This window comes from Thalassophryne amazonica, chromosome 6 (genome assembly GCF_902500255.1).
Source record: "Thalassophryne amazonica chromosome 6, fThaAma1.1, whole genome shotgun sequence".
Classification (NCBI taxonomy): Eukaryota; Metazoa; Chordata; class Actinopteri; order Batrachoidiformes; family Batrachoididae; genus Thalassophryne; species Thalassophryne amazonica.
Window position 1 is genome coordinate 129,887,491 of NC_047108.1, and position 22,502 is coordinate 129,909,992.

Consider the following 22,502-nt stretch of genomic DNA (forward strand, 5'->3'; position numbering starts at 1 on the left):
GTCGATCAGTGTGATAACAAAATGGGCTGCCAATATGCAGACCTGGGTTCAGTTCCCTGTCCTGAAATAACGTTTTTTTTTTTTTTTTAAAGACAAGACACTGTGTTGTCCCAGTCCACCCAGCTGTAAATTGGGCACCAGCCTTGATTGGGGATGTTACCTGCATTGGTGTCTCATCCTCTTTGGACTACAGACTCAAAAAGCTATATAGGACTTCATTATTCTGGTTGCGGACAGCAACTGGAGCATTGAGTTTTCACACACCCAAGAAGTCAACAATGGTGCACATCCTAGCTTTGAGTACTCACTGAATGCAAGTGCAAATATGAGTACTTAGTTACAGCCAATATTATTCTTGTAAAGTGTTTGACTCAGTTGACCGGGCTGATCTCTTGTGGCATTTGAAGAATTTGCAGGATCACTAACACGTTGCTGGACATGATAGCCGCGATATCAACTGTCACTGAGAGCTGTGCAGGGATGCCTCTGACTTTCACTAAATACTGTTTGTCACATGTTTTGGCTTCAAATCTGTTCAGTGCTTGCTTACATAGACGGGTTGAGAGCAGTGACTTAGCTGTTTTTTTTGATTGATTCCATGAACAATGCTGTGATCGCTGAGGACTCAATGGACACCCTGATGGCAGCGCTTGAAACTGAATGACTTCACAATTTCATGGACTCGGCCAACAGAAGTGCATCTGTGTGTGATGAGGTGCTGAATTTGTTGAGTTACAGCGCATCTGGAAAGTCAAGTCAGAGTCTTCAGTTAAGCCATGTCGGAGTCTCGGGTGATTTGTACTAAACACAGCCATGGCGTGTGAGCGGCCATTTAAATCTAAGCAATTTCTGTTTCAGTATTTTGTGTCTGTCTGGTGCCAGCAGCTGCGATAATTCCAGCTCCAGTAGCATATCGTAAAGTTGCTACAGTTAAGAAGCTTGTAGTTGGACCTCAGGATCAAGCTGAAGGCCGCTGTGAGGTGAGCTGCCACCTGTCCCAGCCCCTGCCTCTCAGCGCCCCCTCGATGCTCTTCGCCGTGTCCCACGGAGTCCGAAGCAGTTACTTTGGAAAAAAAATTGAGTGTTCAAATCAGACCCAGTCACCCGAATACACCCTAGGAATAATGGAATAGGACTCTGGTTCTCTTTTGTGGGTTTACTTTTCTGAACTGGGGCCATGATTAAGAGGGATGACCAGGGGCATTCGTATTGTGCTGCTAGAGGTGAAATTCTTGGATACAGATTTATAATCATTGTAACGTGTACAACTAAAGGTAAGGTGCAGCCTTTCAGTGGCAATATAAACCTGAGTAAACCACACGGACATGAAAGGTCTTGAGAAAAAAAAACAAAATTTAACTGAATGAAAGCAGTATGTCCAGAGTTCAAATAAAAAAAATAAAAATTACAAGAATGTAGTAGCAAAACAGATTATAAAAAAAAGGAGAAAACTACAAAACTGGAGATTTCAGTAGCAGTGGATATTGCACATAAACATTGCACTCATTTCAAGTGTGGCATGTGACCTCACTATTTGTTTCCACTGGCATTCAAAGCTCTAACAGCAGTTGGGTAGAAACTGTTTTTAAATCTATTTGTACTTGCTTTAATGGCCCTGTACCATCTGCCTGATGGCAGTAACTCAAACACAGAGTGGCCAGGGTGGGATGAGTCCTTTAGGATGGTGTTGGCTCTCCTGTCACTGCAAGAGCCATGAAAAGTCCTCCAGTGTAGGTAGAGGACACCCAGTCATCTTGTCTCATTTTGGCAATGCTCTGGAACTCTTTCCTGTTTACCACCATGCAGCTGGTAAACCACGTACAGAGGCAGTATGCAAGGATGGTAAAGCGCTAAAAAGACACGAGGACTCTCAGAAAGTGGAGTCTTTGCTGTGTCTTCTTTACCAACTGCTGCAAGACAGACTAAAGCGAAACCACTTGCCAAGAATGTTTTCATTAATCAAGAATGAAAGTCAGAAGTTTGAAGAATATCAGATACCATTGTAGTTCTGACCATAAACAATGCCACCTAGTGATCTGGCAGCATTATTGCCATGACCCGCTGGGCAGCATCTGGTGTGAGGAGCTCGAGTCCCCCTGCACTGATGCATGGTCCATCTCAGATCTAACCAAGTTACATTCAGTACAATCATATGTTGTAAATCATGTTTATAATTTTTTATTTTTTTTAACCATAAAATTTAGCATTTCTTTATTTCAGCCCTACCATGGTGTTTGGAGGTGAGGCTTCATCCCAGGGGTGGGCAACTTGTTCCAGAAAGGGCCAAGAGGATGCAGGTTTTCTTTGCAGCTGCTGACTCCACCAGGTGATTCCATCGATTAACTGGTTCCATCTGCTTAAAGTGATATTTAAAATCAGTGAAATCACCTGGTGGAGTCAGCAGCTGCAAAGAAAACCGGCACCCTCTTGGCCCTTTCTGGAACAAGTTGCCCACCCCTGATCCATACCATGCATGTGTTGAAACCGGGGTGGGCAAACTGTGTGTGTGTGTGTGTGTGTGGGGGGGGGGGGGGGGGGCTAAGGAAACATTTTTATTGGTCAAGTTGCAAAAAAATGCATCAATAATTGACTGATTGGAAAAAGAATCTCTCACGGAATAAAAAGAAAGAAATCACATCTAATAGTTGCAGTTTTAACACATTCTACTTGTGAATCAAATTAAACACAAAGCATTTGAAATTTCCAAAATAACCTTTATTCTAAACTTACATTTTAAATTTTAAGTTTAGTATAAAAAAGTTAAGTGCACCTAAGTTGTGCCTCCCCCCCCCCACCACCACCAATGTATTCCATCTTTGACATGTCTCAGCAAACTTGAGTGACACTCCTCTCCTTTAGTAATCTTAAAAGATAGAATGTGTACCAAAGTCTGTCATACCACTTTGGTACATACATCTATTTTACAAAACATTGTAAAGATATTCCCTGAACTATAAATGTCCACAATTCTAAAAGAGAAATCCGTTTGCTGGCTGTGGTTGGTATAGCATCTACTGGTCAGCTGTAGTTTACAGTACTTCATATTGCTGGGACCAAGCCACTGTAATGCTGACTTGCAAACAAAGCTGAGATTTTTTAAAAAAAAACAACCCCCCCCCCCACCAAAAAAAAGTTATGATAGCTGTGGCCTTGTTCTCAATGCGGTTTATGAGAGACTAAATGCACAGTGAGTCTCGTTTAACTGTGTGTTTGTTGAGAAAAGAGTAATTAGTTTAATAGGATGCACATTAGCCGGTTTCCAGATCAGTGGATGAATTTTTATCTACCAGATTAATCAAATGTTTTCTGCTGGCCACAGCTGTTAAAACTTGATAGAGAACGTCGGATACCCAGTGACACATTGACCTTACTCGACACCAAAGAGAAAAATATCTACAAATCAGTTGACGGTATCCGTACGGCTTACATCACTTAAGATACCCTCAATTAAGTTTGCAACATAACATTACATAAAGGTTCAAAAGCAGTTTAATTAGCAGCACAAAAACATTTCCTTGATTAACTTGTATGTATGCGGCCAGCGACTTATCCTCATTGCAGGTGTTTTCATACATATTAGGCTCCTTAAAATGTCACATCTTAAAATGAACTAGACTTAAGTAACTTGTGTGTTTTTAAGTGTTAAAAAATCTCACAGCTTTATTTCAAACTGACACTGAAAAAAAAAGAGAAGCCCATTAACTGTAACATTTCATATTTGTTTAGCAGTGCATCTCAGACAACTGAAATGTGTACACAGCAACGGCACAGGTGCAAAAAATTAAAAAAGTGACTAACAACTCTACTCCTGACAAACTGTATGTGTGAATCCTGACAATTTCCTTACTGCTAAGTCAATGATATGTTTACTTTTAAATTGTGACACTGAAAAGTAACAACCAAACAAGTGCATTGTAGACCAAATCTTTGGTACAACAAGCTCATTGGTTATACTAACAAAATTTGTTAGCCTAACTACTCATGTAAATCACTTCAATGTGGATAAGAAAAGAAGGAAAATAAACCCCAAAACAATCAAGTCTTGAAATTTTTAAAGATAATTAATACACGATAACAAAAGATGCCATTGTTCTACAGTGAATAAATACTTCATAACCTTGGTTGTGTAATACCAAATTATGTATGGAAAGACAAAGACAGTTCTTAAAATCTGTACAATAAAGCATTTAGTGTATAAACTCTGGGTATCCGACTGTGAAACAGAAATAGAAAAATGCTAAAATGTTACACCAACCACTGCTTCCCATTCAACTTACTATTTGGATTTGCTTTAAGTTTCTTTCCTTTAAGTTTACTGAAGTTAATTTTCTTTAAATTAGGGCTATTCCCAGTGCTCTTTGGCACTTGACTATGTTTTATCTACAAGTTGCCCAACAAGGTACAGTAAACCACTTTGGGTATTGCGTGGCTTCTTTTACTGAATCACATACTGGGATTCATTTACAAATGATTTCAATTAATAGAATCTGCCTACAATCGGACAGTTCACTGTGCAACAAATTTGTCATGACGCTGTGCAAAGGCAAAAAAGAAAAAAAATTAAGCGCTAGCATTAAGCTTACAAGATGTTTTTTTTTTTTTTCTTCCTTGTATCGTTACATTGTAATTTATCATGATCACCATACTGGTATTTACATTATAGTATTACAGACATTAATTTAACTACACTACAACTTTTCAAAAAAAGGTGATTTCTCGCTTTAACTGCATTTCACTTTCACCATAAAGCAGCTAAACTACATAATGTGGATCAGATATTTCATTGTTTACTTAGCTTACGAGTATACAAGAATGTTTCAAAGTAATTTGTGATCGTTAGATCAAAGGTCTTGTACACTATTGATGTTCAAGCCTGAAAAGAGTGCAATATGGAATAAGCAAAGAGGTTAGTCCTCATGAGGAACCGTGAATGAACTTTGACGTTAAAAGGATTTTTTTTTTATTTACTTTTCCCCCGTTTGTCCTCTCTAGGCAGCGGAATTCAACAACTGATTGTGATACTTTATCTCGAGGTCAGAAGTGGAGTACTGTACCTTTCACCGGGGCTCTAAAATATTACATTCTGTTAGGTGATATCAGTATTGTGGCATGGCCAAGCAGCCAGAGAGAGGCGTAAGGAGGGGAGAAGGACTGCGGCATCATTTGGGACAGGGAATGGTGAAGACATGAAGAGGAAATTGAGGACTGGCTGTTACCAGATGGTATAACCGCCACTGGATCCACCCATGAAGAAGTTAGCCTTACGCTGTGTCATTACGACGTTGGCACCCTGCATGGCAGCTAGCTGAGCTGCATTGGGAGGATGTCCGGGAGGTGGAGGCTACAAGAGCATCAGTGAAGGAGAGAAATGAGAAAAAGAACAACAAAAAGTCAGCTAATCAACTTCCATGTGATATATTCTGTCCTTAAAACATTCCAACTAATAATCAATGTTACATTCTATTTGTTGTTACAACGTATAAATCTGCTGTGCCAATGTAAAATCATGACTGGCCTCTTGTTTAAGACAATAACCGGCACCTGAAAGGGTTTCTATTTTTAAAATCCCATGCTAGCGCCCCTGCCTCGGCATATGAATGAAGAATGCTGTCATTTCTTGAGGACTTTGGCAACTATGTCCACTAACCATAACTTTTAGGACACTACTGTGACGTTGTGAACTTAGGGACGGGACGGCCTTGACGTTAGTGAGGCAGACTTGTGACCACATTTTTGGTTCAACTCTGCGTCAGATAGTAGAGAAGCTTGACTCTTCGACTGGACTGGGTTGCTTGATGTGAGGACGTTTCGCTTCTAATCGCAGAAGCTTCATCAGCTAAAATTTTTGCTCTGGTAGTCTGACTTCTGTCTTGGCTCTTGTAGACTATAAGTGTCAAGACAGAAGAAACTGAAACAGAAACTGTTAATTTCAGTGGGATTCATTAAATTCTGAAGAAAATATTCCACATAAAGCATCCTGATTATCCAAAACGGTGTGAAAACGGTCAAGAAAAGTCCCTCACAGCTGCGCCGTGAGATTTCCTCTCTCCCACAAAGTCTTGGCGATTAAATTATCCCATGCCACAAAGCAATAAAATAAAATAACGTTAAAATTAGTCTGTTTTGATTTTGTGTCGAGTGGACGATAACACTGTAACGTCCAAAGTGAACCTGAACTACACTACCCACAATGCTCCCTGCATTGACCGGCCACTTAATGATTACATCATCAGCAAGCGACAGCCAGTCTGCCATAAACCACTGATCTACACACAACAGGGATTAAAATGTTTGATTTTAGGGTTTACAAACGTTTTTGACTGTTTAACTTTGCTCACTTTACCAGCAAAAAACAAAAAAAAAAGCTAGCGGGCTGAAAGTTATCGAAACTAAATCGGAGGGTAATTGGTCCGATGATGGTTTTAAAACTTATCTGAAAAGCTAATCCTCTAACAAAAACATTAGCTTCAATAATTATCGGTTATCGGATTAGCTGAACTGTGCCCACCACTGGCAACGGTCATGGTTCAAGACTTTCAATGACTTTCTAGACTCAGTCAACAGCAATATATGGAGTCTTGGCATTGCTGAGCAGAAGTATTTAGTGATAAAGATACAGTAGTGTTCAAAATAATAGTAGTGCTATGTGACTAAAAAGATTAATCCAGGTTTTGAGTATATTTCTTATTGTTACATGGGAAACAAGGTACCAGTAGATTCAGTAGATTCTCACAAATCCAACAAGACCAAGCATTCATGATATGCACACTCTTAAGACTATGAAATTGGGCTATTAGTAAAAAAAAAAAAAAGTAGAAAAGGGGGTGTTCACAATAATACAACCCCTGGCAAAACTTATGGAATCACCGGCCTCGGAGGATGTTCATTCAGTTGTTTAATTTTGTAGAAAAAAAGCAGATCACAGACATGACACAAAACTAAAGTCATTTCAAATGGCAACTTTCTGGCTTTAAGAAACACTATAAGAAATCAAGAAAAAAGATTGTGGCAGTCAGTAATGGTTACTTTTTTAGACTAAGCAGAGGAAAAAAATATGGAATCACTCAATTCTGAGGAAAAAATTATGGAATCACCCTGTAAATTTTCATCCCCAAAACTAACACCTGCATCATATCAGATCTGCTCGTTAGTCTGCATCTAAAAAGGAGTGAACACACCTTGGAGAGCTGTTGCACCAATTGGACTGACATGAATCATGGCTCCAACACGAGATATGTCAATTGAAACAAAGAAGAGGATTATCAAACTCTTAAAAGAGAGTAAATCATCATGCAATGCTGCAAAAGATGTTGGTTGTTCACAGTCAGCTGTGTCTAAACTCTGGACCAAATACAAACAACATGAGAAGGTTGTTAAAGGCAAACATACTGGTAGACCAAGGAAGACATCAAAGCGTCAAGACAGAAAACTTAAAGCAATATGTCTCAAAAATCGAAAAATGCACAACAAAACAAATGAGGAACGAATGGGAGGAAACTGGAGTCAACGTCTGTGACCGAACTGTAAGAAACCGCCTAATGGAAATGGGATTTACATACAGAAAAGCTAAACAAAAGCCATCATTAACACCTAAACAGAAAGAAAAAAAGGTTACAATGGGCTAAGGAAAAGCAATTGTGGACTGTGGATGACTGGATGAAAGTCATATTCAGTGATGAATCTGGAATCTGCATTGGGCAAGGTGATGATGCTGGAACTTTTGTTTGGTGCCTTTCCAATGAGATTTATAAAGATGACTGCCTGAAGAGAACATGTAAATTTCCATAGTCATTGATGATATGGGGCTGCATGTCAGGTAAAGGCACTGGGGAGATGGCTGTCATTACATCATCAATAAATGCACAAGTTTACGTTGATATTTTGGACAATTGAAAGGATGTTTGGGGATGATGAAATCATTTTTCAAGATGATAATGCATCTTGCCATAGAGCAAAAACTGCGAAAACATTCCTTGCAAGAAGACACATAGGGTCAATGTCATGGCACAGGGTCAATGTCAACGAGCAGATGTGATTTGATGCAGGTGTTAGTTTTGAGGATGAAAATTTACAGGGTGATTCCATAATTTTTTCCTCAGAATTGAGTGATTCCATATTTTTTTCCTCTGCTTGGTCTAAAAAAGTAACCATTACTGACTGCCATAATATTTTTTTCTTGATTTCTTATAGTGTTTCTTAAAGCCAGCCATTTGAAATGACTTTAGTTTTGTGTCATGTCTGTGATCTGCTTTTTTTCTACAAAATTAAACAACTGAATGAACATCCTCCGAGGCCGGTGATTCCATACTTTTTGCCAGGGGTTGTAGTAGCATCTGCTGTTGACGCTACAAACTCAAAACTATTATGTTCAAACTGCTTTTTTAGCAATCCTGTGAATCACTAAACTAGTATTTAGTTGTATAACCACAGTTTTTCATGATTTCTTCACATCTGCGAGGCATTAATTTTGTTAGTTTGGAACCAAGATTTTGCTGGTTTACTAGTGTGCTTGGGGTCATTGTCTTGTTGAAACACCCATTTCAAGGGCATGTCCTCTTCAGCATAAGGCAACATGACCTTCAAGTATTCTGACATATCCAAACTGATCCATGATACCTGGTATGTGATATATAGGCCCAACACCATAGTAGGAGAAACATGCCCATATCATGATGCTTGCACCACCATGCTTCACTGTCTTCACTGTGAACTGTGGCTTGAATTCAGAGTTTGGGGGTCGTCTCGCAAACTGTCTGCGGCCCTTGGACCCAAAAAGAACAATTTTACTCTCATCAGTCCACAAAATATTCCTCCATTTCTCTTTAGGCCAGTTGATGTGTTCTTTGGCAAATTGTAACCTCTTCTACACGTCTTTCATTTAACAGAGGGACTTTGTGGGGGATTCTTGCAAATAAATTAGCTTCACACAGGCGTCTTCTAACTGTCACAGCACTTACAGGTAACTCCAGACTGTCTTTGATCATCCTGGAGCTGATCAATGGGTGAGCCTTTGCCATTCTGGTTATTCTTCTATCCATTTTGATGGTTGTTTTCCGTTTTCTTCCACGCATCTCTAGTTTTTTTGTTCATTTTAAAGCATTGGAGATCATTGTAGATCAGGGGTGGCCAAGTTCGGTCCTCGAGAGCCACATTCCTGACACTCTTAGTTGTCTCCCTGCTATAACACACCTGAATCCAATGAAAGGCTCATTAAAAGTCTGCTAACGTGTCTTTCATTGGATTCAGGTGTGTTGGAGCAGGGAGACAACTAAGTGTCAGGAATGTGGCTCTCGAGGACCGAACTTGGCCACCCCTGTTGTAGATGAACAGCCTATAATTTTTTGCACCTGCGTATAAGTTTTCCCCTCTCCAATCAACTTTTTAATCAAACTACGCTGTTCTTCTGAACAACGTCTTGAACGTCCCATTTTCCTCAGGCTTTCAAAGAGAAAAGCATGTTCAACAGGTGCTGGCTTCATCCTTAAATAGGAGACACCTGATTCACACCTGTTTGTTCCACAAAATTGACGAACTCACTGACTGAATGCCACACTACTATCATTGTGAACACCCCCTTTTCTACTTTTTTTTTTTACTAGTAGCCCAATTTCATAGCCTTAAGAGTGTGCATATCATGAATGCTTGGTCTTGTTGGATTTGTGAGAATCTACTGAATCTACTGGTACCTTGTTTCCCATGTAACAATAAGAAATATACTCAAAAACTGGATTAATCTTTTTAGTCACATAGCACTACTATTATTCTGAACACTACTGTATCTTTGCAGGACCAAGTCTTCAAGGTCCTGGTACTTCCCACCTTACTGTGTGGTTGAAAGACTTGCTCTCTTAACCAGTAACCTAAGTATCTAAGATTTCTGGTTAAGAAACCTTGGATGCTGTTGGACTGATTATGTCAAATCAGAGATTACCGAAGGAGACTCAGATGAGGCAAACTACTTGCATTGTGATGGAATCTCATCTACAACACCAAGCCCATGTGGTACATTTTCATGAGCATGAACCAGCATGCAGGTGCTGCATTTCTGAGGACAACAGCATCTACCAAAGGCCAAGGGGACAACTATGAATCACCTGGCTGTGGCAGGCAGACGGCTTTCCGGAGCTGGGCATGGACTAGTGGTCTGCATCACTGGGTACCAATCAGGACCCAAGGTGGTTCCATAAAGTGGGGGATGCAACAAAGTGCAGCACCAGGTCATGCTCTCAGACTTGACCTGCTGTAATTTTTATTTATTTATTTATTTATTTTTGCCTTTTTCTGAGAGATAAATTATTGATGTCTTCATTTTTAACCAATTCAATAGACCATTGTAACCATGCTAACAAATGGCTAGCTGCAGTTTGTAAGACTCACAAAGAAACTCACAAAGGCCACCTTCTCAAAATGTCATGTCATTTCCACAACATGTAAGGTTGGTAAGGTCAGACCTCGCCCTTGTGAAGTGCCTTGGGGCAACTTATGCTGTGATTTGGCAATATAAATAAAATAAATTGAAGTGAAGCAGTGTGACAACCAGCTGTAGCTGAACATAGAACATAACCTTAATTTGTTGTTCAGCTGTGCTTTCAAATTAACTTTATTGTAGGCAGATACTCACAGGGATGGACACAGTGCTACCTCCTGTGAATCGTGCACCAGCATCAAAACCGCCTTCCACCATAACTGTGGAGCCTGGGTGGTACATGGCACCCATAGGATAGTAAGCCATGGGGACGTTCTGCCCCACCGGCCCCACAGGCATTGGTGCCTGCATGGGCATAAACACCTGAGCACCAGGGTAGGGAGAAGACATCTGAGGCACCTGACCAGGTACCTGAGGTGGAAGCATATACCTGGGCTGGTATATCTGCAGAGACAGACAAGAAAAGAAGGATTTCAGATTCTTGGAACTGCTACTATGATGGTTAAGAAGCATGGATATGATTTGTGGCAGACAGCTTCTCATTTTTACCTCAGAATATGCAGGTGGTGCATCTGTGTAAGGTGGTGCCTGAGGAGACATTTGCATAGCAGGAGGGTATACAGATGCAGTGCTCTGTTGAGGGTACACAGCCTGCTGTGGATAGGAACCTGACACACAAAATCTTATGAGACTGTTATCCCATAACAACTATCAGTTACATCTCACGGTTCAAATCGATGGCATTGAAACAAATATTTTTAAAGTGAGTCCTTAGATAGTTAACAATTTTAACAATTAGACATTTACATCCATTCTCAGTGAAAAGCGATGAACTTTGACTGGTTCCAGCTTCTCAAATATGAGGATGTGAAGTACAGTAGTGTTCAGAATAATAGTAGTGCTATGTGACTAAAAAGATTAATCCAGGTTTTGAGTATATTTCTTATTGTTACATGGGAAACAAGGTACCAGTAGATTCAGTAGATTCTCACAAATCCAACAAGACCAAGCATTCATGATATGCACACTCTTAAGACTATGAAATTGGGCTATTAGTAAAAAAAAAAAAAAAAAGTAGAAAAGGGGGTGTTCACAATAATAGCAGCATCTGCTGTTGATGCTACAAACTCAAAAATATTATGTTCAAACTGCTTTTTTAACAATCCTGTGAATCACTAAACTAGTATTTAGTTGTATAACCACAGTTTTTCATGATTTCTTCACATCTGCGAGGCATTAATTTTGTTGGTTTGGAACCAAGATTTTGCTTGTTTACTAGTGTGCTTGGGGTCATTGTCTTGTTGAAACACCCATTTCAAGGGCATGTCCTCTTCAGCATAAGAGTGTGCATATCATGAATGCTTGGTCTTGTTGGATTTGTGAGAATCTACTGGTACCTTGTTTCCCATGTAACAATAAGAAATATACTCAAAACCTGGATTAATCTTTTTAGTTACATAGCACTACTATTATTCTGAACACGACTGTATTTAATAGATTTAAAAGGGTCAGGTCAGGGGTTGAGAGGTGTACTTTCAGTTTTTTGAAAGCAGAAGCAAAATTACTCAGCTTACTTGTGAAACTCTTGGCAAAAAGATGTTACGTTTATGTGAGAGTCTTAGTCATCCAGGTAACTGGTTTCCAAGAAATAATACATTCAACACAACTGGATTTCACTTGCTAAAAAGGTTTTAACCGTTCTCATGGTTGGAAGCAAGTCTCAGGTGCTTTGACTTTCAGTTCAGTTAAATGTTCAGAATCCACTGACAAAGTTTTGACAGGAAATTACAGCTTAACTAAAACTTCAGTCTTCTGTCGTCATATGAGATATTAATTTGGAGACTTACAAGATAACATTTATTGTTTGGGAATTATCCTGTTACCAATCTGGAAGGGGATATACTCAATCATTCAGTGACTGCATTTAGCTGGGTACACGCCTAAGCTTTTGTGAAAAGCAACCTACAATGTACCCATTGTAGGTTGTTACAGCCCAAAATGAAATGTTGGCATGCCTTGTTTTGTCCAATTCAAAATGCAACTGCCTTTAACTAAGTATATACAGCTTAAAATCCACAAAGCTACTGATATGTACCATTTCAGGTTTCCATGTGCAGTGTCCATTCACACAAGTAAACACTTATCTGTGTATTTATATCTAGTGCTGATATAGACTAAGGCTGAAGATAAAGGATGGGGTAGGCCAGATCTCCGATTGCTCCCGGTGTGGAGTGAGCGCCTTGTGTGGCAGCATCCCACCATCGGTGTGTGAGTGTGTTTGTGTGAATGCGAGGCATAATTGTACAACCCCAATTCCAATGAAGTTGGGACGTTGTGTAAAATGTAAATAAAAACAGAATACAATGATTTGCAAATCCTCTTCAACCTATATTCAATTGAATACACCACAAAGACAAGATATTTAATGTTCAAACTGATAAACTTTGTTTTTGTGCAAATATTTGCTCATTTTGAAATGGATGCCTGCAACACATTTCAAAAAACTTGGGACGGGGCAACAAAAGACTGGGAAAGTTGATGAATGCTCAAAGACCACCAAATTGAAAACAGGTGAGTGTCATGATTGGGTATAAAAGAAGCATCCCCAAAAGGCTCAGCTGTTCAGAAGCAAAGATGGGGTGAGGATCACCACTTTGTGAACAACTGCGTGAAAAAATAGTCCAAGAGTTTAAGAACAACGTTTCTCAACATTCAATTGCAAGGAATTTGGGGATTCCATCATCTACAGTCCGCAATATAATCAGAAGATTTAAAGAATTTGGAGAACTTTCTACACGTAAGCGGCAAGGCCAAAAACCAACACTGAATGCCTGTGTCCTTTGATCCCTCAGGCAGCACTGCATTAAAAACCGACATCATTGTTTAAAGGATCTTACTGCGTGGGCTCAGGAACACTTCAGAAAACCATTGTCAGTTAACACAGTTCGTAGCTAGTTAAAACTCTACCATGCAAAATGAAAGCCAAACAGCCTTCTCTGGCCCCGAGCTCATTTGAAATGGACAGACACGAAGTGGAAAAGTGTGCTGTGGTCTGATGAGTCCACATTTCAAATTGTTTTTAGAAATCATGGATGTTGTGTCCTCTGGACAAAAGAGGAAAGACCATCCAGATTGTTACCACTGCAAAGTTCAAAAGCCAGCATCTGTGATGGTATGGGGGTGTGTTAGTGCCCATGGCACGGACAACTTACACATCTGTGATGGCACCATCAATGCTGAAAGGTACATCCAGGTTTTGGAGCAACACATGCTGCCATCCAAGCAACGTCTTTTTCAGGGACGTCCCTGCTTATTTCAGCAAGACAATGCCAAGCCACATTCTGCACGTGTTACAACAGTGTGGCTTCGTAGTAAAAGAGTGCGGGTACTAGACTGGCTTGCCTGCAGTCCAGACCTGTCGCCCAATGAAAATGTGTGGCGCATTATGAAGCGCAAAATACGACAACGGAGACCCCGGACTGTTGAACAACTGAAGTCATACATCAAGTAAGAATGGGAAAGAATTCCACCTATAAAGCTTCAACAATTAGTGTCCTCAGTTCCCAAACACTTATTGAGTGTTGTCAGAAGGAAAGGTGATGTAACACAGTGGGAAACATACCACTGTCCCAGCTTTTTTGAAATGTGCTGCAGGCATCTATTTCAGAATGAGCAAATATCTGCACAACAACAATAAAGTTTATCAGTTTGAACATTAAATATCTTGTCTTTGTGGTGTATTCAATTGAATATAGATTGAAGAGGATTTGTATATCATTGTATTCTGTTTTTATTTACATTTTACACAACATCCCAACTTCACTGGAATTGGGGTTGTAAAGCGCAGCTGGAAAAGCGCTATTTAAATGGAGTCCTTTTACGATTTCTCTACAAGCAGCTTATACATGGACACTGTGAGCTCAGTTAATCATTGTTGGTGTCAGTGTCATATGTGTCCCCTTGAAAGGAACACACAATGAGCCAAAGCCAGACATGATTTTTGCAACACTGGCGCATACAGATTTCTTCCGTCTTCTCCTGTTGTTGCTCTTGGGTTGCCACAGTGGAAGAGCATGCAGATCCGCTATGAATCCCCATGTTGATCTGGTGCAAATTTTTGCATCAGCTGTCCTTCCTGATGCAACTCCAGTCAAGGAAAATAGAGTACAGTACAAGTGGCTCCAAACCAGGGATTTTTTCCTGATGATGTAAATGTAGTGTGTAATGTGACCAGCAAAAGAAAGTGCCAGACTAATCATTCCTCCTATCCAGTCATTCCACCAAATGCTTCTTTGCATTGATCGTATGGACAAAACGATTAATCAACAGCCAAGGTAGACTGATTTTTCGCAAGCTCAATCTGATGATCAAATGCAGTAAAAACAAACAAATCACAAATGAGGAAAAATATGCTTCCGAATGAAGAAAGCAGTGACATCAGGGGATAAATTAGGGGGAAAGAATGGTCCTTTGTACCAGTATGTGATACATTTGTGTCTGGGGCAACAGCCTACATGATCTAAACAATGTTTAGGCTGTTTTTATGTCATATTAAAAAAATTGACAACTGAAAAGTAGGAATCTGATCATTTGTATGGTAAATGGACTGCATTTATATAGCGCTTTTCCATCTGCATCAGACGTTCAAAGTGTTTTACAACAATGCCTCACATAACCCCCCCCCCCCCAATTGAGGATGCTACCATACAGGGTAGTCACTACACACTGGGAGCAACTAGGAACGTTGCCCAAGGGCCCTTAGTGATTTTCCGGTCATGCTGGGATTTGAATAGAGGATGCTCTGGTCTCAAGCCCAACACTTAACCACTAGACCATCACCTCCCCGTATGGAATAGCTATTAATATGGTTCTGTATTCTGGTACTATCTACTACATCCAATAACAAAGGTAACAAACCAGATTATCATGAGATTTAGAGTGACATTATGTTTAAGACACATTTATGCGGAGACAGCGCTAGAGTCCATCTACAACGTCACTACAGCGCTTCAGTCACAACATTCGAATGCTTTCTTCATTATTTCTGGGGATTTTAATCATGTCCTATTGGACACTACTCTGCCCTCCTTCCACCAATATGTCACCTGTCCCACAAGAAAAACTAAGACCATTGACCTGTTGTATGCAAACACCATCAATGCATATTCAGCTTCCCCCCTACCTCCACTAGGCAAATCTGACCATAATCTGGTCCACTTACAACCCACTTACACTCCTCTGGTTAAAAGGCAAACAGTGATAACCAGGTCTGTTCGAAAATGGTCACCTGAAGCAGAGGAAGCTCTCAGGGACTGTTTTGCCACCACAGATTGGAGTGTTTTGGTTGATGCTCATGGAGAGTACCTCGAGGGGGCGGTGGGATGTCTGTCGGATTATCTGAACTTTTGTATGGACCAGGTGGTACCAGTCAGAACTGTTAAATGTTTTGACAATAACAAGCCGTGGATCACAGCTGAAGTGAAGAAGGGGCTCCTGAACAGGAAGAAGTGGGTGTTTAGGAGCAGGGATTGGGAGGGGGTGAGGGCAGTGCAGGGGGAGCTCAAACTTTGTTTAAAGCAGGCTAAAGAGGAGTATGGTAAAAAGATGGAGAGGACGCTGTCTAATAAAAACATGCGGGAGGTCTGGAGAGGAATGAAAACCATCACTGGCTGTGGTAGTAAGGGCAATCTGGGTTGCATGGACATTCAGAGAGCTGAGGAGCTGAACACCTTTTTTAATCGGTTCAGCTCACCCCCAACCAATCCCCCACAGCCTATTGTCAGCTCCCCAGACCACCCCCGTCCTGCCTCTCCCCATGTGCCTCTTTCTCTCCCTCACTAGCCCCCAACTCACCCAACTCAACTCACCTCTCCATTACCACAAACCAGGTGACTACAGCACTGTGACATCTCCACCCTAGGAAGGCTGCGGGACCTGACTCGGTTTGTGCAAGGCTCTTGAAGGCCTGTGCTGTGGAGCTGGGAGAACCGCTGCAACGGGTCTTCAACTTGAGTCTGCAGCTGGGCAAGGTTCCCTTACTATGGAAAACATCCTGTATTGTGCCAGTTCCTAAGATCAGTTGCCCTCGCGAGCTCAATGACTACAGGCCAGTCGCCCTCACGTCACACGTGATGAAAACATTGGAGCGACTGGTTCTGCAGTTCATGCAGCCCCAGGTGCAGGCAGTGAGGGATCCTCTCCAGTTTGCCTACCGGGAGAGGGTGGGTGTTGAGGATGCGGTCCTCTATCTCCTACACCGTGTTCTTAAGTACCTGGATTGGGGGGGGGGGGGGGGATGCACTGTGAGAATGCTATTTTTTGACTTCTCCAGTGCTTTTAATACCATCTACCCCAGCCTTCTCCAGGATAAACTCAACATCATGGCTGTGGACCCCCATTTAATCTATTATTCGACTCAATTGGCTTTGCTCAAAATGTAAATGAGTCCACCCACCACTTTAATCATATCTTAGATCTTGTTCTGACTTATGGTATGGAAATAGAAGACTTAACAGTATTCCCTGAAAACTCTCTTCTGTCTGATCATTTCTTAATAACATTTACAGTTACTCTGATGGACTACCCAGCAGTGGGGAATAAGTTTCATTACACTAGAAGTCTTTCAGAAAACGCTGTAACTAGGATTAAGGATATGTTTCCTTCTTTATGTTCCCTAATGCCATATACCAACACAGTGCAGAGTAGCTACCTAAACTCTGTAAGTGAGATAGAGTATCTCGTCAATAGTTTTACATCCTCATTGAAGACAACTTTGGATGCTGTAGCTCCTCTGAAAAAGAGAGCTTTAAATCAGAAGTGCCTGACTCCGTGGTATAACTCACAAACTCGCAGCTTAAAGCAGATAACCCGTAAGTTGGAGAGGAAATGGCGTCTCACTAATTTAGAAGATCGTCACTTAGCCTGGAAAAAAGTCTGTTGCTCTATAAAAAAAAGCCCTCCGTAAAGCTAGGACATCTTACTACTCATCACTAATTGACGAAAATAAGAACAACCCCAGGTTTCTTTTCAGCACTGTAGCCAGGCTGACAAAGAGTCAGAGCTCTATTGAGCCGAGTATTCCTTTAACTTTAACTAGTAATGACTTCATGACTTTCTTTGCTAATAAAATTTTAACTATTAGAGAAAAAATTACTCATAACCATCCCAAAGACGTATCGTTATCTTTGGCTGCTTTCAGTGATGCCGGTATTTGGTTAGACTCTTTCTCTCCGATTGTTCTGTCTGAGTTATTTTCATTAGTTACTTCATCCAAACCATCAACATGTCTATTAGACCCCATTCCTACCAGGCTGCTCAAGGAAGCCCTACCATTATTTAATGCTTCGATCTTAATATGATCAATCTATCTTTATTAGTTGGCTATGTACCACAGGCTTTTAAGGTGGCAGTAATTAAACCATTACTTAAAAAGCCATCACTTGACCCAGCTATCTTAGCTAATTATAGGCCAATCTCCAACCTTCCTTTTCTCTCAAAAATTCTTGAAAGGGTAGTTGTAAAACAGCTAACTGATCATCTGCAGAGGAATGGTCTATTTGAAGAGTTTCAGTCAGGTTTTAGAATTCATCATAGTACAGAAACAGCATTAGTGAAGGTTACAAATGATCTTCTTATGGCCTCAGACAGTGGACTCATCTCTGTGCTTGTTCTGTCAGACCTCAGTGCTGCTTTTGATACTGTTGACCATAAAATTTTATTACAGAGATTAGAGCATGCCATAGGTATTAAAGGCACTGGGCTGCGGTGGTTTGAATCATATTTATGTAATAGATTACAATTTGTTCATGTAAATGGGGAATCTTCTTCACAGACTAAGGTTAATTATGGAGTTCCACAAGGTTCTGTGCTAGGACCAATTTTATTCACTTTATACATGCTTCCCTTAGGCAGTATTATTAGACGGCATTGCTTAAATTTTCATTGTTACGCAGATGATACCCAGCTTTATCTATCCATGAAGCCAGAGGACACACACCAATTAGCTAAACTGCAGGATTGTCTTACAGACATAAGGACATGGATGACCTCTAATTTCCTGCTTTTAAACTCAGATAAAACTGAAGTTATTGTACTTGGCCCCACAAATCTTAGAAACATGGTGTCTAACCAGATCCTTACTCTGGATGGCATTACCCTGACCTCTAGTAATACTGTGAGAAATCTTGGAGTCATTTTTGATCAGGATATGTCATTCAAAGCGCATATTAAACAAATATGTAAGACTGCTTTTTTGCATTTACGCAATATCTCTAAAATTAGAAAGGTCTTGTCTCAGAGTGATGCTGAAAAACTAATTCATGCATTTATTTCCTCTAGGCTGGACTATTGTAATTCATTATTATCAGGTTGTCCTAAAAGTTCCCTGAAAAGCCTTCAGTTAATTCAAAATGCTGCAGCTAGAGTACTGACGGGGACTACAAGGAGAGAGCATATCTCACCCATATTGGCCTCTCTTCATCGGCTTCCTGTTAATTCTAGAATAGAATTTAAAATTCTTCTTCTTACTTATAAGGTTTTGAATAATCAGGTCCCATCTTATCTTAGGGACCTCGTAGTACCTTATTACCCCATTAGAGCACTTCGCTCTCAGACTGCGGGTTTACTTGTAGTTCCTAGGGTTTGTAAGAGTAGAATGGGAGGCAGAGCCTTCAGCTTTCAGGCTCCTCTCCTGTGGAACCAGCTCCCAATTCAGATCAGGGAGACAGATACCCTCTCTACTTTTAAGATTAGGCTTAAAACTTTCCTTTTCGCTAAGGCTTATAGTTAGGGCTGGATCGGGTGACCCTGGACCATCCCTTGGTTATGCTGCTTTAGACGTAGATTGTGGGGGGGTTCCCATGATGCACTGTTTCTTTCTCTTTTTGCTCCGTATGCATCACTCTGCATTTAATCATTAGTGATCGATCTCTGCCCCCCTTCACGGCATGTCTTTTCCTGGTTTTTTTCCCTCAGCCCCAACCAGTCTCAGCAGAAGACTGCCCCTCCCTGAGCCTGGTTCTGCTGGAGGTTTCTTCCTGTTAAAAGGGAGTTTTTCCTTCCCACTGTTGCCAAGTGCTTGCTCATAGGGGGTCGTTTTGACCGTTGGGGTTTTTCATAATTATTGTATGGCCTTGCCTTACAATATGGAGCGCCTTGGGGCAACTGTTTGTTGTGATTTGGCGCTATATAAGAAAAAAGTTGATTGATTGATTGACTGTCGCCAAGTGCTTGCTCACAGGGGGTCGTTTTGACCATTGGGGTTTTTCCGTAATTATTGTATGGCCTTGCCTTACAATATAAAGCGCCTTGGGGCAACTGTTTGTTGTGATTTGGCGCTATATAAATAAAACTGATTGATTGATTGATTGATTTAGTGAGCTGGATCTCAGACTATCTTACCAATAGGCCGCAGTTTGTCCGGGTGGGGGACTGCAGGTCTTCAACTCTGACTTGCAGTACTGGAGCACCTCAGGGCACAATGCTCTCTCCTCTCCTCTTCACCCTCTACACCATGGACTTTCGTTACAACTCCAATACATGTCACATGCAGAAGTTCTCAGATGACACTGCAATTGTGGCATGTATTCGGGAGGGGGACAAGAGGGAGTACAGAGGCCTGGTGAAGGACTTTGTGCAGTGGTGCCGGCTGAATAAGCTCCAGCTAAACACCACTAAAAGAAAGGAGATGGTGTTGGACTTTCGTCGGGCGCCACCCTCTCTGCAGCCCATTAACATAGGTGGAGCGGAGGTGGAGGTGGTCTCCACGTATAAGTACCTGGGACTACATCTGGACAATAAGCTGAACTGGACAGCCAACATGGACGCTGTTTATAAGAAGGGCCAGAGCAGAATGTATTTTCTCAGAAGGCTGGCCTCGTTCAGAGTCTGCCCTAAGTTAGTGCACCTGTTTTATCTGGCTATTGTGTCCAGTGTTCTTTTTTATGCCGCGGTGTGTTGGGGGGGGGGGCAGTGCTTTTAAGAAGGACATTCATTGACTAAACCGGCTCATTAAGAGGGCCGGTTCTGTAGTGGGTCTGGGCTTGGACTCTGTGGAGACAGTGGTGGAGCAGAGAACACTCACAAAGACCCATGCCATCCTGTCTAATGAGAGTCACCCACTGAACTCTGTCTTCTCCATCCAGAGAAGTTCAGTAAGCTCGAGATTTTGGTCATTGAGATGTTCTACAGAGAGACTGAGAAACTCATTTGTTCCGCGTGCCATCAGGCTGCTTAATGAGGCCTCTGCTGGTAGGGGTAGGAAGGAGAATGTGTTTTAGCAGGTAGTTTTTAGTTATTATTTATTTATTTCTGTGGTGGGCTTTGTTCCTTCCATTTTATTGTATCTTTTAATTCTATTTATCCTTGGAGCACAGATAATGCACAATTTCCCTTGGGATTAATAAAGTATTTGGTCTGTCTGTCTAAGATGTACAGGAGTCAGATGACAAATTACATCAACAAAACTCATTGTTACGGTTGTGCATGAACTGTGAAATTGGGTAGTTTAAATAACAGCAGGTGCCAGACTAATAGCAGTTTGCTCTCATCATTTTCTGCCGCTTAACTGGGCTTGGGTCACGGCAGCAGCAGACCAAGCACTTCAGTCCATACTTCCTTATCCTCGGCCAAGTGTTGTAACTCTTCACGGGGGATCCCGAGGCATTCCTAAACCATCTTGGAAATATAATCCCTCCACCATGTCCTGGGTCTTCCCTCCTCCCAGTTGGATGTGCCTGGAATACCTCCCTAGGTTCTGCCTTCAGTACTGTGTATTAATAGCAGTCACCTAATGTGTAATGTTTTGTTTGCTAAATGAATTTATGGAAATCTATAAAAGGTTTTTGTCACCAGATTACAGCTACATTCAGACACTAAAAAACACAGAATTAATTAATTAGTAACATTATATCCGGCAATTGACAAGATAGACAAATTACTGAACCTTTATGAGATTCGCATGTTTTTTGACGAGAAAAAAAAAATATAAAAATCAAATTAACTTGTATAACCTGGCTGTGCTAATGTTAGCTGCTTCAAAAAAATGAGCTACCAGGCACTAATAGAAGCTAACAGTAACTCCAGACATGCACTATTACAATTTGTAATATTCAACAGCAAATCAAAGCTGTAATCTTTTCCAGGATCTACGTGTCGTGTAGAAATCGTCAGTTTAATGTCGTGTAGGAAGCTAACGTGAGGCCACTTCTAATGGCCAAAACGATAACGTCAGCCCCGCACAGCTAGCAGCTGACTCGTTGCAAAAACAAGATCTGGATAAATACCTTTGTTGTTCATTGTTCTTAAATGATGCGGAGTCTGGCGTCTATGTGATTAATCGGAGTTCTCGGCCTAAAAACAGTTTACAATCATCCACTTCCTTGTTTTTCAGCTTGTTGTTGTGGAAGTGTTCCTTCTTCTTCTTCTTCCGTATTTTTTTTACGCACTGGCATTAAAGTTGCGTTACTGCCATCTCCTGGATGTAGCCCGATTCAACCATGTCCACTATACACAACAAGACACTATTCAATAAAATGTCATCAGAGTTACACAAAATAATCAATATCTTTTATATTTCAACAAATCTATTCAAAGATTTTCTCAAATGTGTCTAATTATGTGAAGGGTTTACATGCATAAACCCTCATCTATCTCCATCGGGTTTTTTTTAAGTGGAGAATAAGGCCGTTTTAAATGGGGACGTAAAGTAACACGTTAGAAAATGCACCATAAATAAAATGAAAACTGTTTGTTCAAATTCTTTAATATCACACTGATAGTTATCTAGGCAGCCAAGTGCATATTGGCCTCAGCTAAAAATTCATGATTTTGCAGATAATGGGTTTTGCATCTGAGCCCTTCATATATTGTTGGTCGATATTTTATAATAAATTAATTAATAAAATGAACTAGAATGTGTGTAACTCTTAAAAAAAAAAAAATATATATATATATATATATATATATATATAAAATCTGTCAAACTGGAATTCATGTATCTAGAATGACACCTTACCACCCATTTTCATGAATTGCATGCAAACAAAACACAGACTTGTCCCACTGCGTCAGCCTTCTT

The 22,502-nt window shown here is 40.7% G+C and overlaps 1 protein-coding gene across 1 annotated transcript; it reads right to left on the reverse strand.

The window, feature by feature from the left end:
- Nucleotides 1-2,919: 2,919 nt before the first annotated feature.
- Nucleotides 2,920-21,866, reverse strand: dazap2 (DAZ associated protein 2). The gene is made up of 4 exons (XM_034173456.1): nucleotides 21,709-21,866; nucleotides 10,976-11,094; nucleotides 10,622-10,870; nucleotides 2,920-5,341 (listed from the first exon to the last, which is right to left on the reverse strand). Exons 1-4 carry the CDS (start codon nucleotides 21,719-21,721, stop codon nucleotides 5,213-5,215), a joined length of 510 nt encoding a protein of 169 aa, XP_034029347.1. The 5' UTR covers nucleotides 21,722-21,866; the 3' UTR covers nucleotides 2,920-5,212.
- Between the last annotated feature and the right edge of the window lie 636 nt (nucleotides 21,867-22,502).